At 39.9% G+C, this 13,360-nt stretch overlaps 1 protein-coding gene across 2 annotated transcripts in view; it reads left to right on the top strand.

Moving 5' to 3' along the window:
* Positions 1-2,583: 2,583 nt before the first annotated feature.
* Positions 2,584-13,360, top strand: part of TEK (TEK receptor tyrosine kinase) — a 121,060-nt gene continuing 110,283 nt past the window's right edge. For both annotated transcript variants that reach the window (XM_056117103.1, XM_056117104.1), the window contains exon 1: positions 2,584-2,812. In XM_056117103.1, the coding sequence (XP_055973078.1) occupies positions 2,761-2,812 (52 nt within the window). In that variant the 5' untranslated portion in view covers positions 2,584-2,760. The remainder of the gene's footprint in view (positions 2,813-13,360) is intronic.

Consider the following 13,360-nt stretch of genomic DNA (forward strand, 5'->3'; position numbering starts at 1 on the left):
ATAGAGCAGAAATCTGAAGCATATCTGAGCACTTCTATCTATAGGTTATCTTAATTTATAACTTGAATATACATGTTAAAGATTTAGAAAACCCAGAGAAAGATTACTCAGCTGTTGATGAGCTAAATAGTTATAAGCTCAGGAAATCCAACAATTTTTATCTAATGGACTCAATATTCTGAATAACAGTGGAAAGAATGAAATGGGATAGTCTTTTTATAATCCTGGAAGATGAGATTATGCTACTTAACTCTTTTTTTTAAACACCACGTAACTATTTTGGAAGATGAAGAAATAAACTGAGAAACATTACTGGGATTACAGAAAGAAAAATTAAACTGAGTCATCTATTTGAGATAATGAAAATAGAAATAATTTGGCTGGCAATTCTGGGTAAGAATAGAATTTTCTGGATAACCAGAAGGAAAATATGGATAACAGAGAGAGAGCCCAGAAAAGGAAGCACTGGATCTTGCTTTGGTCCTTAAGAGCCAGGAGAGAATGCAAACAATGATAATGTTCTTATATCAAGCATCAAAAAAGAAAATTCATATTTGGGGGCTGGTACCCAATTTTTTTTTAAATTCCCAAAGCTTGCCATTGCTGTTCACGTGGTCTGGAGTCAGTGAACCTCTAAAGTTTTAACCACCAGGTTCTTAAAATAGAACATGTCTGCGAGCCATTCAAGATTTCATGGTGGGCTGGAGTGATAGTACAATGGGTATGGCGTTTGCCTTGCACACGGCAGACCCAGGTTCGATTCCCAGCATCCCATATGGTCCCCTGAGCACTGCCAGGAGTAATTCCTGAGTGCATGAGACAGGACTAGCCCCTGTGAATTGCTGGGTGTGACCCAAAAAGGAAAAAAAAGATTGTGACAGAGAGATAAAGTTAGCATCTTCTTGGAACCTTCCAGATGAGAGGTTATAGCAGTGAACTTGGGAACACTGAGTGAGACAATTTAGTCATTTAGACATTACATACTTCAATTAGAAGAGAAATTACTCATATCCAGTATGTATCCTTCATTTTCTAGTTGAGGAAACAGGTAACAACCTAGAGATGGGAAATGACTTGTTCAAGGCTTCAGAGGAAGATCATGGCAGAGCTGAAACCAGAATCCAGAATTCCAATCTCATATTGGTTCTTGATGATACAAAATTTAAAGACATCTCCTGAAAAGGGGAATGACTTTCTAGAAGAAGTTCTTGGCAAAGATTTCTATTTCTGTAATCAGAGACAGACTGAAAGAAATAAAGAGTAACATTTAACAAAAGACTTCTTATGGATCAGGCATAGTGTCAGATTTTTCACATAATTTTAAGTCTCCTCTTAAAATCCATATGGAACTTAATTGACATTTTATTGCTGTTGAAGTTGAGGTTCAAAAGCTTGTTTTAAATAAGGCTTATCGCCATATTTGAATCATGTGCACTTGAAGACAAATTGCAAGCCTCTCAACCTGGCAGAATAGAAACATCTATTGTTTCTCAAGAGCATCACTGATGTTTTGCCTAAAGGTTGGGTTTAGGTAAAACTAGCAGAATCTGCCTTTTCTCCTGGTGAAAAGGTAAAGAACAGCAGAGAATTCTTCCTCAGGCATAGAGATGACATGAGGGTTAAAGCATTACTCCTGCTTCTGAAGTCACCATTCATGTGATGAAAAAAAAAAAACAATATCTGATATTAGTCACTAATCTCATTTTAGGCATGTTTACTCCAATGGTTAGTTTCCTTTTGGCCTATTCTCTCTCCCTTCTCTCCTAATAATCTTGTTAATGCACTCTAATTCCGCATTGTTGTTTTTTAAATAGAGGCTACTTAGAAATTTGGGGGTACTATTTGCTTCTGAAAACCCCTTTCGCCAATAACCATGAACCCCTCTCATTAATAAAATTCTTCAATGCCAAATTCTTTAAGAAGTTAGATCACCTTCAGATGGATTGTTAATAAAAATAATAGCTGTAGCCAGTAGCATGAGTCTCTTTGGGCTCTTGGCCAACAAATAAGCCATTCGCGAGAGTAAACATGCTAACAATTGTGGACTGCATTGAGTGTTGACCTCACTGGTAATTTTACCCAAGCTAATTGTCTTTCACTTTGGGTTCTCTCAACATGGAAAACTTCTCTTCCCAATTCAAAACATGTGGATTAAAATGAGAAAAAATGTGCAAAAGCTGCTCCCTCCATCCCAAGCCCCTTCTGTCAGGGCTTGCAAGCAGCCCCAGGAGAGCAGTTAGTGGGCGAAAAAGGGCCGGTCATCATCACATACCATACATAGGTGGAGGGGTTGTTATTCTGTTTCCCGCCTGTGAGAGGATACCCCTATTGTTTCTGAAAACGCTGACCAGGACCCACACTTTCAACAAAAATTCCTCTACCCCGTAACAGCAGCAGCAGCAGCAGCAGCAGTGGCGGCAGCAGCTACAGCAGCAGAGCAATAGATAAGTGTTTTGATGAATTGTGAGATGGGTAGGGCTTGCAGTGCCCACAGTCCTGCTGATATCAAATGCCTTTAAGATACAGCCTTTCCCATCCTAATCTACAAAGGAAACAGGAAAAAGGAACTTAAAACTCCCTGTGCTCAGGCAGAAATGAGACTGTTGCAGCCTGCTTCTGTGCTGCTGCTTCTTGCCTCTGACTTGTAAACAAGACCTAGGAGAACATGCAAATGGAAAGTCACAAACCTTTGGGTGTTTGAAAGGATCCTTGGGACCTCATGTGCATCTGCGGAAACTGGATGGAGAGACCTGGGGAAGCATGGACTCTTTAGCCTGCTTAGTTCTTTATGGAGTCAGCTTGCTCCTTTCTGGTAAGGTGTTTTTTTTTTTTTTAATTTGATATATGGGGAAAGTATTAATGCTTAATGCTGTGAACAAAGGAGTGTTGTGCAGAGAGTCTGTTGCTCTAGGAATCACCTTTTACATCTAAAGGATAAAAATGCAAAGTTCTTGTGGCATGACTTTTTTCAGCTTTTCTTCTGGATGGTTGCTCTGTGTGCTGGCACACATGATGAGAACTGATTAGGTCACTTTATTTGAAAGGACTAACTAGATATTGTGTTTAATGATATTATTACTGATTTTTGCTCAGGGTTGTTTCCTTATTATTATATATTTTTTTTATTATTTTAAATAGAAGAAAGCTAGTCTTCTCTGTTGTATAGAAAACTTCAGCAAATTTACAAAAAGTGGAATGCATGCTGAAAATTTTGGGAACTCAATTAAGGCAATATTCAGATCGTTGTTTTTATATGAGAATAAAATTGCTTTTCTGTAAAGAGTTTGTATCTGCATTCTATTTTATTCAAAACAGATACATGCTGATTTTTCTTTGCTCTTTCATGGCCGAGGTCAGAAAGATTAAGATTATGTTATTCTCGTTTAATTTAAAAATATTTTATTTAGGGTAATTCATAAAGTCTTTATTGACTCAATAGAATAAAAGTTTAGGCAGCTACCAAGACCATTGGACTCAGTGGAGTGTTGTAAGCTACTGCGTAATCCAGGAATTATTGGTTTGAATGTTTTTAGAATTAGTGTGTTGGTGAGATTCTTGAAATCATGGCATGCCTATGTAGCTCATTGATTTGATGGTACACTGGCTAAGATGATATCAAAACCTTAACTTTGCTTTCCGTGGATTCACTTCATGTTGAAAGCATGCTAATAACTATAATAAAAATAGAATTGATCCTGGAAGTGAATCTGAAAAAAGTGCTAAATATCAAATGGTGCACACTACACTAATATAATTCTTTTCAAATTCCCACAAGTGTTTGCTATATTTTCTATATTTGAATTATATTATAACAAATTTTAAAAATTACTTCAATACAATAACAGAATCACATGTAAGTTGTTTATAACTTTTCAGAGCACTTTTAACAGTCATTAATATTGAAGACATAACAATATGTTTAAGTTAAGGATGTGTAATACATTTGCTGAAAATAAAAGATTATCTGTTATAATTTCAATATTTCTGCAGAAATTGTTTATATAAATGTAGAAAACATAGCTTTCAATAATAATGTGCACTTTTAAATCAAATAAATGCCATGATTCCATTTTTGCTTTGTCTTGCACCTGTGTGGTCTATTTATCAGTGACATATAATCTGGATCTGATCCTATACAAGGGGTTATGGTAATATAAAACCCAAGCAAGGTGCCATAGGTGTTCTTAGATACTTTACAGTTTGTATATATAAAACTATTTTAATTAACTTTTCTATTCAACATGATTATGTGGTGACACTTTGCAATCTATGGTAGAAAAACTGTGATAAAATTAAATGACAATATTATGTGGCCACAGTAGTTGCTCCATGTCTACAGCTGTGTTCTACAAAAACACAGCACCACTTCAGCTCGGAGAGGCCCAAAGAGAGAGAGAAATCTTTTCTTGGAAAGGAGAGCACCACTAGGAAGATTGGTTTCTGTAGTAGTTCTGTTGTATTGAACCCTAGTCTAATTCCCAGTCAAAGCCTCCATAACAGCAAATACCCAAGCCTTTGTAATTGCATAATCATGACAACAGCCATAGAATCTATTCTTCAAACCTAATTCCAGTGTATCCTTCAATAATGAAGCAATACACTGTGGCCATGGGTTTGCCTCTCTATTCTAGTTGGATATTTTTTTATTCCTTCTTTCTGAATAAACAGAACTGCAAAATATGTCACATTTGCCACCAAAAAGCTGACTCTGGGTGATAGTTGCTGCTTCATAAAAGTTTTGAGGAAGTACATAGTTTTAAGAAGCCATCTCCTACCTATCTAGGTTTTTATAAATTCTTTTCCTATTTGAGACTCATGGCCAATTTCAACTTGCAAGAAAGTTCTAATAAATATGCTTATATTTTTAATCCTCCATCCTCATGAAATCAAGTTGTTCATATTTATATATAAGTATATAGATATAAAGAACGGTTGTTCCATTGTTCATCGATTTGCTCGAGTGGGCCCAGTAATGTCTCCATCATGAGACTTGTTGTTACTGTTTTTGGTATATCGAGTACGTCACGAGTAGCTTGCCAGGCTCTGCCGTGCGGGCGAGATACTCTTGGTAGCTTGCCAGACTCTCTGAGAGGGGCAGAGGAATCGAACTTGGGTCGGCCATGTTGGCTGCATGCAAGGTAAATGCCCTACCACTGTGCTATCACTCCAGCCCATATAAATATAAACCTGTATATAAATATATAGTTGGTGTATATATGTGTGTACATATATTATATACAGAGAGAGACAGAAAAAAATAAAACCATTATTTCTGTTTTATTACAGTAAATTCAATATGATTAGCACTGAGTCAATAAGAAAGTCTTTAAAAATTTTTTTTTAGTCACCGTGAATTTACAAAGTTATTCATGATTATGTTTCAGACATACAATTTTACAACATTGATCCCTTCACCATTGGCCACTTTCTTCCACCAATGTCCCTCAACCTTGACCCTCTCTCCAGTATGCTTGTATGAGAGGCTGTCTCTCTCTCTCTGCATATACATCTATATATAGATATATAGATATATAGATATTTATACACAGATTTTTTTGTACTGTTGGACCAATAAGGAAGTCTTTGGTCTCAGGTCTTCATATCCCTTTCCTGTCATATGACATTTTCAATATCTTGGATTCAAAAGCTTGTCTGAAGAGGCAGCTGGAATTTGTTGAATAAAAAGAAAAGATGTATTAAAAAAAAAAGCTAGGGATTAATTTCAGATCAGATGATTCTGGGTAAGATAATTATTTTTTTTTATCTAAGACATGGTTTTCCTGTGTTTTGTGGTTAAAAATATCTATTTTTCAGAGTTGGAATAAGTGTCAAATATGAGACTAAAGCTGGTAGGAAGTCTTTTAATCAATGAAACTAGTATAATCAAAAAAGAAGTATTGTGAGGACCACTGTTCTAGCTCAAGACTGCACCAACCTTGTCTAGGACCTACAAAAATGATTTGCTAAGATTAGAAACAGTCTCCTAAAACAGTGTTACTCAACCTTCTACCAACCAGGGTCCATTCTAATCTTATTTTCTACTGTGGTCCTACCAGTTAGCTCCTTAGTTTCAGGACATGACCACCCATTTGCTCAATTTTCACTTTGTAATGGGTTTAACAGGTTGAGAAATAATGGTCTAAAAAAAACCTAGAATGTATGGGCTGGAGCGATAGCACAGCAGAAAGGCGTTTGCCTTGCATGCAGCCAACATGGCCGACTCGATTTCGATTCCTCTGCCCCTCTCGGAGAGTCCAGCAAGCTACCCTTGCCTGCATGGCAGAGCCTGGCAAGCTACCCGTGACGTACTCGATATGCCAAAAACAGTAACAACAAGTCTCATAATGGAGACATTACTGGGCCTGCTCGAGCAAATCGATGAACAATGGGAAGACCGTGACCATGAACACAATTTCTCAAATTTTGTGCTGGTCATTCCCCACTTGACAAGTCAGAATATTAGGCCTGCTATTTAGTATATCACTCATCTATCTATTCATCCCTGCTGGGGGTGTTTTATCCTGCATCCAGGTCCATCTCCAGAGTAGATGCATTCTTTCCTCTTGGCTCTCATCCCTTCTGTATCATTCTTTTGGAAATGTCTTTCTCCTCTCCATTCTACAAATACCAAATAACTAGGTGAACTATTCCTATGATTTTCCCCCCTAATTCTGAGTTCCCTCATCTGAGTGTTCTCTGGGCACATGAATTTAGCCCAATTATCATCTAACACCTTTGACAACAGATTATTATCATTATTTTTGTTATTATTTTGTTGTGCTAGGAGTCAAACCCAGGACTTTATGTCAAAAGCACATCTCTTTCTTTCCTTAGACATGAGACATGCACTTTAAGAATTGATTTAACCAGGCGTTTACGTAATATTAAGTATTTTGAAACTGTAGAATGTTAACCAAAAGATATGCATGCTTTTTTATTCAATAAACAGTTACTAAGCTATTACCTGCCTATTATTCATTCACTTATTCACTTAACCTTATTTAAATAAATACATTGGAGGATTAGTTAGTTCAAAGTATTATACTAGATATAAGAATGCAAGAAAGATGGATTTTTTAAATTTTTATCTTGCTAAGCTCACATTTTAGTAAGAAGGATGAACACAGGTAAGTAAATTATATGATGAGATAAATTTTATGGTAGCTCTCTGTCTACATATGTACATATAAACTGAACCTTTCAAGAGCTATAAAAATTCTTTAGTAGACTCTAGAAATAAAAATAGAAGTTCTGAATTAAACATAAATACTTAAATGTCTAAAAATTATATACACTTCATTAATTGTTAATTTCAGTGTGTATAAAAGTAGTGATATTTGAAAACAGTCAAATGGTGAGATGAGATTTTCCTCACCCTGAAAGGATTCCTAAGTGCTTGTGAGTATTGCAAAAAAAAAAAAAAAAGTTAAGGTTTTGTTGAGTTACTCATCATGAAATGATTTTATACCTACGAAGATAAAAAGGGAAAAAAGGAAGATAGAACTTCCCATTCAAGAGAGCAGGGGGTGTGAGATAACAGGGCAAGCTTGAAAAAGTCAAGGAAGCAGGGAATGCAAGGTGGAGGTGGAGATAATGGTTCGAATCTAATCTGTAAGAACACTGTAGGCATTTAACATGCTTGTACCTCATTCCATAGATGTTGAAGTTTAGCAGGTTGTTTTGTTCTCTCATATCTGATTTATGTCTTGGAAAGTTTACTCTACTACCAGCATGGAGACATGACAGACACCCGAGGCTGGGTCCCGTTTGTCTTTGCTGCATGAAGCCTGCATGAAGAAGGAGACTGAGAATGTTTAGGAAGTCAAACTGCAGGGGCTGACAACTAGTAGCATAGAGATATTGAGAGAAAGTAGAAGGAAAAATTAATGCTTTGAGTTTGGTGAATGGAGATGCCGTTTAGAAGGCTGGGAAGCATGACAGAAGAAGCTGGGTGGTGATGGGTGGGGCTGAGAGACCAGTCACTAGTTAACACAATAGATACTGAGGTTTCATGCTTCCATGAAAAGGGGAGGAATATTGAGCAATATTTTGACTTTGGACTCTTGATATTAAAAAGGCAATTGATACTGGAATTGAAAAGTAGAAGATCTTCAATTTATAGTAATCAAGGCCATAGTCATGGTTATATACCCAAACTTAAGAGAAAGAGAGGAAAAGCAGATAGCCAAGGTATCTGGAAGCAAACCTACCCAGATTCCTGTCCTGGGATATTAGCTAATTGATGTTGTGGTGACTCCGGAAGGAAAGAATTTTAGGAAGGAGGCAGTAAGATGGGGGTAACCCTGTTACAGCCTCTGGACCTCCATGCTGGAGCAACAGCCTGCAGGCATGCTGTTTTCTGGAGGTCAGCTGCACCCGGGGCTTTGCAAACAGAGCTGGAAAGGCTGTAAGAGGATCATCTGGCAACTCTCCCAGCCTTCAGGAAAGGTTGCCTCCCTATTTCAGGAATTCTAAACTGATAACCCAATTCCCACCAGACTGGCCAGACTACCCCTTACTCACACGTGCAGCATGTTTTTGAGATGGAGCTCTGCCTGCTTTCCTCCAGCCTTCCTTCCCCCACCCCTCTACTGCCTCCTGTTGTCCTTCAGGAATCTGACCTCTTTCTCCTTCACCTGGTGTTTCTTCCCAAAGGCGGCAAGAACGCGGGGAGGTGGGGGGGGGGGGAGGGGAGGGTTGGTGTCTGGACTGGCCAGATGGTCAGAGTCGTAACTCTTCCAAACACATCTGTTGGGGAGTGGAAGGACATTCCCACTGCCTGGTGGGTCCGTGCTGGAGATGGTGTGGGTGTTGGAGAAGAGGGACAAAATATACAAAAGAGCCAAAGGGCCCTGGCAGGCAGCCAGTTGAGGGGCATCATGGTGTGGGCGGTTGCTGTTTGCTCCCTGCTTGTCACAGCCCAGGGCTTGACCAGCGAGGTGTGTGTATGGGGGGGTCACACCCATCTCAGCAGATCTGTCAGCTTTCCCGCTTTTGTTAGAGGGTGATATCATGCTTCCTGGGGGGAGCACTGGAAGACAATGCTAGGCCACTTTCCTCCAGATACAATAGGCGGAGCCAGGAAGGCAGTATTGACATTGCTGGGGCTGGAGCAGCCCTCACTTCTCTGCAGCCATCAGATGGTGAACCAGCTTAACCTTGGCCGACTGGCCGCAGAGCCAAAGAAGACTGGTGGACAGGAGTGCTGTAGACACCTAAGGATCTGGGTTGGGCCTCAGATTCCTACCACTGTATCAAAATCAGCCCCGAAACATTAGTAGTACCAAATAACCCCCAACACTACAGCCATAGATGGAATGTTTCTATGTACAGAGCCTCTGATGTGATTTTCAGGTTCTCACAACAACTTGGCAAATAGAAATCATTTGCTTTTTGGAGGGGGGAGGTGGGCCCACAAGCAGTGGTGCCCAGGGTTTCCTCCCAGCTCTGTGAGCAGGAATCACATCTGGTGAGCACCAGGGAGGAGGCATAGAAACTGGATCAGTGGTGGGCAAGGCAAACTTCCTGCCTGCTAGACTATCTCTCCAGCCTTTCATTTTTTTTCTTTTTAGGTCACACCTAGCAATGCACAGAGGTTACTCCTGGCTCTGCACTCAGGAATTACTCCTGGCAGTGCTCAGGGGACCATAGGGGATGCTGGAAATCGAACCCAGGGCAGCCACATGCAAGGAAAGCACCCTACCCACTGTGCTATTGCTCCAGCCCCAGACCTTTCACTTTTTAATAGATAGAACTGATGAAGAAACTGCATCTATTAAGTGATTTGTCTAAGGTTTAAATGTTATGGGAACCCCCTATTTGGGATGGCCTCATACTTCTGGTTTATAAGATGGTCATGCTTTTCCTCTGCATGTCCTGATCAGCCAATCACTGATCATAGAGGGAACTGTCAGTTGGTCTACATGGAGAAGCATGACCCGACAGGGCTAGTGAGACTTTCTCTGGAAATTTCTGAGCAGCATGTTCTCTTGCTTCAGTAATGGGACTGGAGCTGGAATTTCCAGCTGCCCTGGGTATTTGAAGGAAACTGCTCAGTTGGAGAACATGGGTTCAGGAATAAAGAACATAACCCAGACATGCACTGTGACATAACATGACTCCTGGATCTGGTGGTTTTAGATAAGAGACCATCCCTGTTGCTCAGTCAGTACCTTTAGTGGGAGTTGGTTTCTGTCTCCTGGAAATGAGTGGTTCCAAGTGGCACCTGGTCTCAGAGGGAAACTCTGCCCGCATCTCACAACCATGTTTTCTTTAATTCCTCTTACTCAAAGTGTCAGTTTTTCTTTGATCCCAGCCTCTCTTGAATTGGAAAGCACTTTCCAGCTTAGTTAAGTTAATTTGAACACTCTTTGATTCTACTCTTCACTCCAGAATCAAGCAGGACCAGGTGGCCCTAGGCTGTGATGAGCAGCTTTTCAGGTATCTATCTGCTCTCCTGATTTTCAGTCCTGTTCTATGTGAATGGAAGGCATATTATTCTTTGGGTATATTATTCTCTCCAGTCTCCATGTCTTTGCACCTGCTGTTTCCTTGAGCCCAAATGCCCTCTTTGCATTGTCTTCTTTGTTTGTCGGACTTGTTCAGACTTTGAAGTTTGTCTTTCATGTCCCCCCTGCCCTCCTTCTCCCAAGAAGTTCCCTTAATGTCTTATAGGAGTGAGGGCACTCCTTTGTATGGACTATCATAAAAATGTGACCTGAGTCAAAGCAAATGTGCAAATAAGTTATTTGGGGAGTGACATCCAGGGAGCAAAAGTGAGGGACTAGGGAAATATCACTTTGGCCATTGTGATAGATCCCTGGTGTTCCAGACATTATAAAGTACTTTAAAAAATGAAATTCAGAGGGCCCTGGAAGTTCAATCACTACAAGCTCCATGTCTGGTGCCTTAGGTGATGAGTGTGGCTCGTATGGGTCTGCTGTTTGTGTCTGGCAGCTCTGATGTCACAGAAGACTTTTGCCTTCACTGCAGACAGGTGTGTGCAAGCACCAGAGCTAAAGGTTACAACCCGTGGCAGGAACACTGTCACTGTCCTCCCATTGTTCATCTATTTGCTTGAGCGGGCCCAGTAACATCTCCATTGTGACACTTGTTACTGTGTTTGGCATATCGAATACATCAAGGGTAGCTTGCCAGACTTTGCCATGCAGGCAAGATACTCTTGGTAGCCTGCCAGGCTCTCCGAGAGGGGCGAAGGAATTGAACCTGGGTTGGCCAGGTTGGTTGCATGCAAGGCAAATGCCCTACCTGGTGTGCTATCACTCCAGGCTAGTTTGAAAGTAGTTAGTGGTCTCAAGGTCAACCTAAAGTCAATAGTGGCAGGCACTATTATCCTACATAATAGAGTGTAGTTCATAAATGTATGGTAATGGAAATGACGTGTGTGTGTGTGTGTGTGTGTGTGTGTAACTACACTCTGTTATGTAGGATAATAGTCTATTAGAATTTTCAAAGATTTAATAAAATAATATAGTCTTGTTTCTGACGGATCTTTAATACATTACTAATTTCAAGAGAATCACAGTTGCTTTAAATGAGAATCAGGTTATACTGATATTTTGTACCTTAGGAAATACTGATGTGATTCAAATTTTTAATTTCATAGAAGCCAACATTGAGGCCCAGAGTGTTCAGCACTTTTCTCAAGCTAACTCAACCCATAAGAAGCTTAAATGTTGGGCCAGAGCAATAGTACAGTGGATAGGGTTCTTGCTATCACATGGACAACTATGGTTTCCCTCTTCCCCATAATGACTCCCAAGCTTTATGATTTATGTGATTTATGAATGCAGTGCCAAAAGTAATGCCTGAGCACTGTTGGGTGTATTTCCCCATGAAAAAGAAGTGCAAATGCCTTCAATTTAATAGTGAGGTGAAAGACAAAGCAAATTAGACCCCAATGCTTGCACTGTGTAGTAAGACTACTCTAGCTTGGATTTCCAGCTTTATCTTTGTATTGGATAGCTACTGCTGCGAAAGAAAATACTCCTCAAACTTAATGGGTGAGCCAACATAAGTTAATACTCACATGTCCATAGGTCAGTTGAGGTTCAGCTAATCTATGCTTGGCTTTTTACAGCCTAAGCACAGAATGAGCACTCCCCAAAACATTTATTCTTTGTGACGAGGCAAAAACCACCCAGTATATACTGGGAAGTTTGGAGAGTTGGGTTCAGCAATTTAATCTGCGATCACGACTACTAGCTCTGTGCTGGGCTGCAATGGATGTATTTGATTCATTTTTTCAATAGACTCATAAGCCTTCTCATAGGATGGAGGGAGGAGGTAAATGTGTAATTTCATGTAAGTCACTTGGAGTGATGCTTAACAATTTTGCATACACTACGTAAAAAATGCTATTTTTTTGTAATTCATTCAACTATGCCCACCCTTGCATGATGGAAGATACTTGGAGTCTTTGCCACCTAAGTAGTTTTGTGAGGATGGGGATTGACTTCACAAATTGGCCCCCCATCAGCCATTATCCACCAGCAGGAAGACTCTGAGGAGTGACCTTGCAAAGAGTTCCAAATCACTCATTTACAAATTCCTTCTTTCTCTTCTAAGTAATCACTGACCACAGGCTAAAGGTTCCAAACAGCTGGACTTGCTATGTGCTGCCTGGCCCTCCCAGCCCTCTTCACCCTGTATATCTCACACCCAGAGTCAGCATGATATTCACACACACTGTCTGCCAAAAGGGATGGAAAAGGAGCCAGAAATACACAACAGCTGCAGAAGCTCAGCCACATTCAGAGTCCTGTAGTAATCTCCTAACAGTTCTGGACACAGCCCTGACCACTGAGTGACTCGAGAGTACATAAGCCATCAGCAAACTGTGATTCCAACATGAGTAATACTTGAGTCTTGCCAGCTGCTTCTGGAATAAAAAAAAAGTCCTGTTGCCAGCCACAGGGGGGAAAAATTACCATTAATTGCATCACTGTCTTCCCATTAAAGCTGGCAACAGCTAGAGACTCAGGATAACTTCTGTTAGAGTTCTTTCTTTTTCTCTCCTATGGATCACTTTGTGATGGAACCCATGGCTCATTCCTACCAAGCCCACTTTGCACATAGGTAATTAGGAGCACTCTGTAGAAAGGGGGTAACAGTGTCACACTTTAGAATTGTGAAGACTACATGGTATGAAGCAGGTCAAAAGTTTTGTAAAGTGTAGTTTCCTTAAAAATGCTTAATCAGTATTTAGCTATCATTATTATTTTTGTCATCTCCCTATACTATTAAAGTTATTGTTTCTGTGTATCCTATCTTCAAACATTTGTATAAAGATCTTCTATTCCATTCCATCCCATTCAACATATCTCATTCTTTAACAATA

The sequence above is a fragment of the Sorex fumeus genome, unplaced genomic scaffold, assembly GCF_029834395.1.
Source record: "Sorex fumeus unplaced genomic scaffold, SorFum_2.1 ptg000034l, whole genome shotgun sequence".
NCBI classification, from domain to species: domain Eukaryota; kingdom Metazoa; phylum Chordata; class Mammalia; order Eulipotyphla; family Soricidae; genus Sorex; species Sorex fumeus.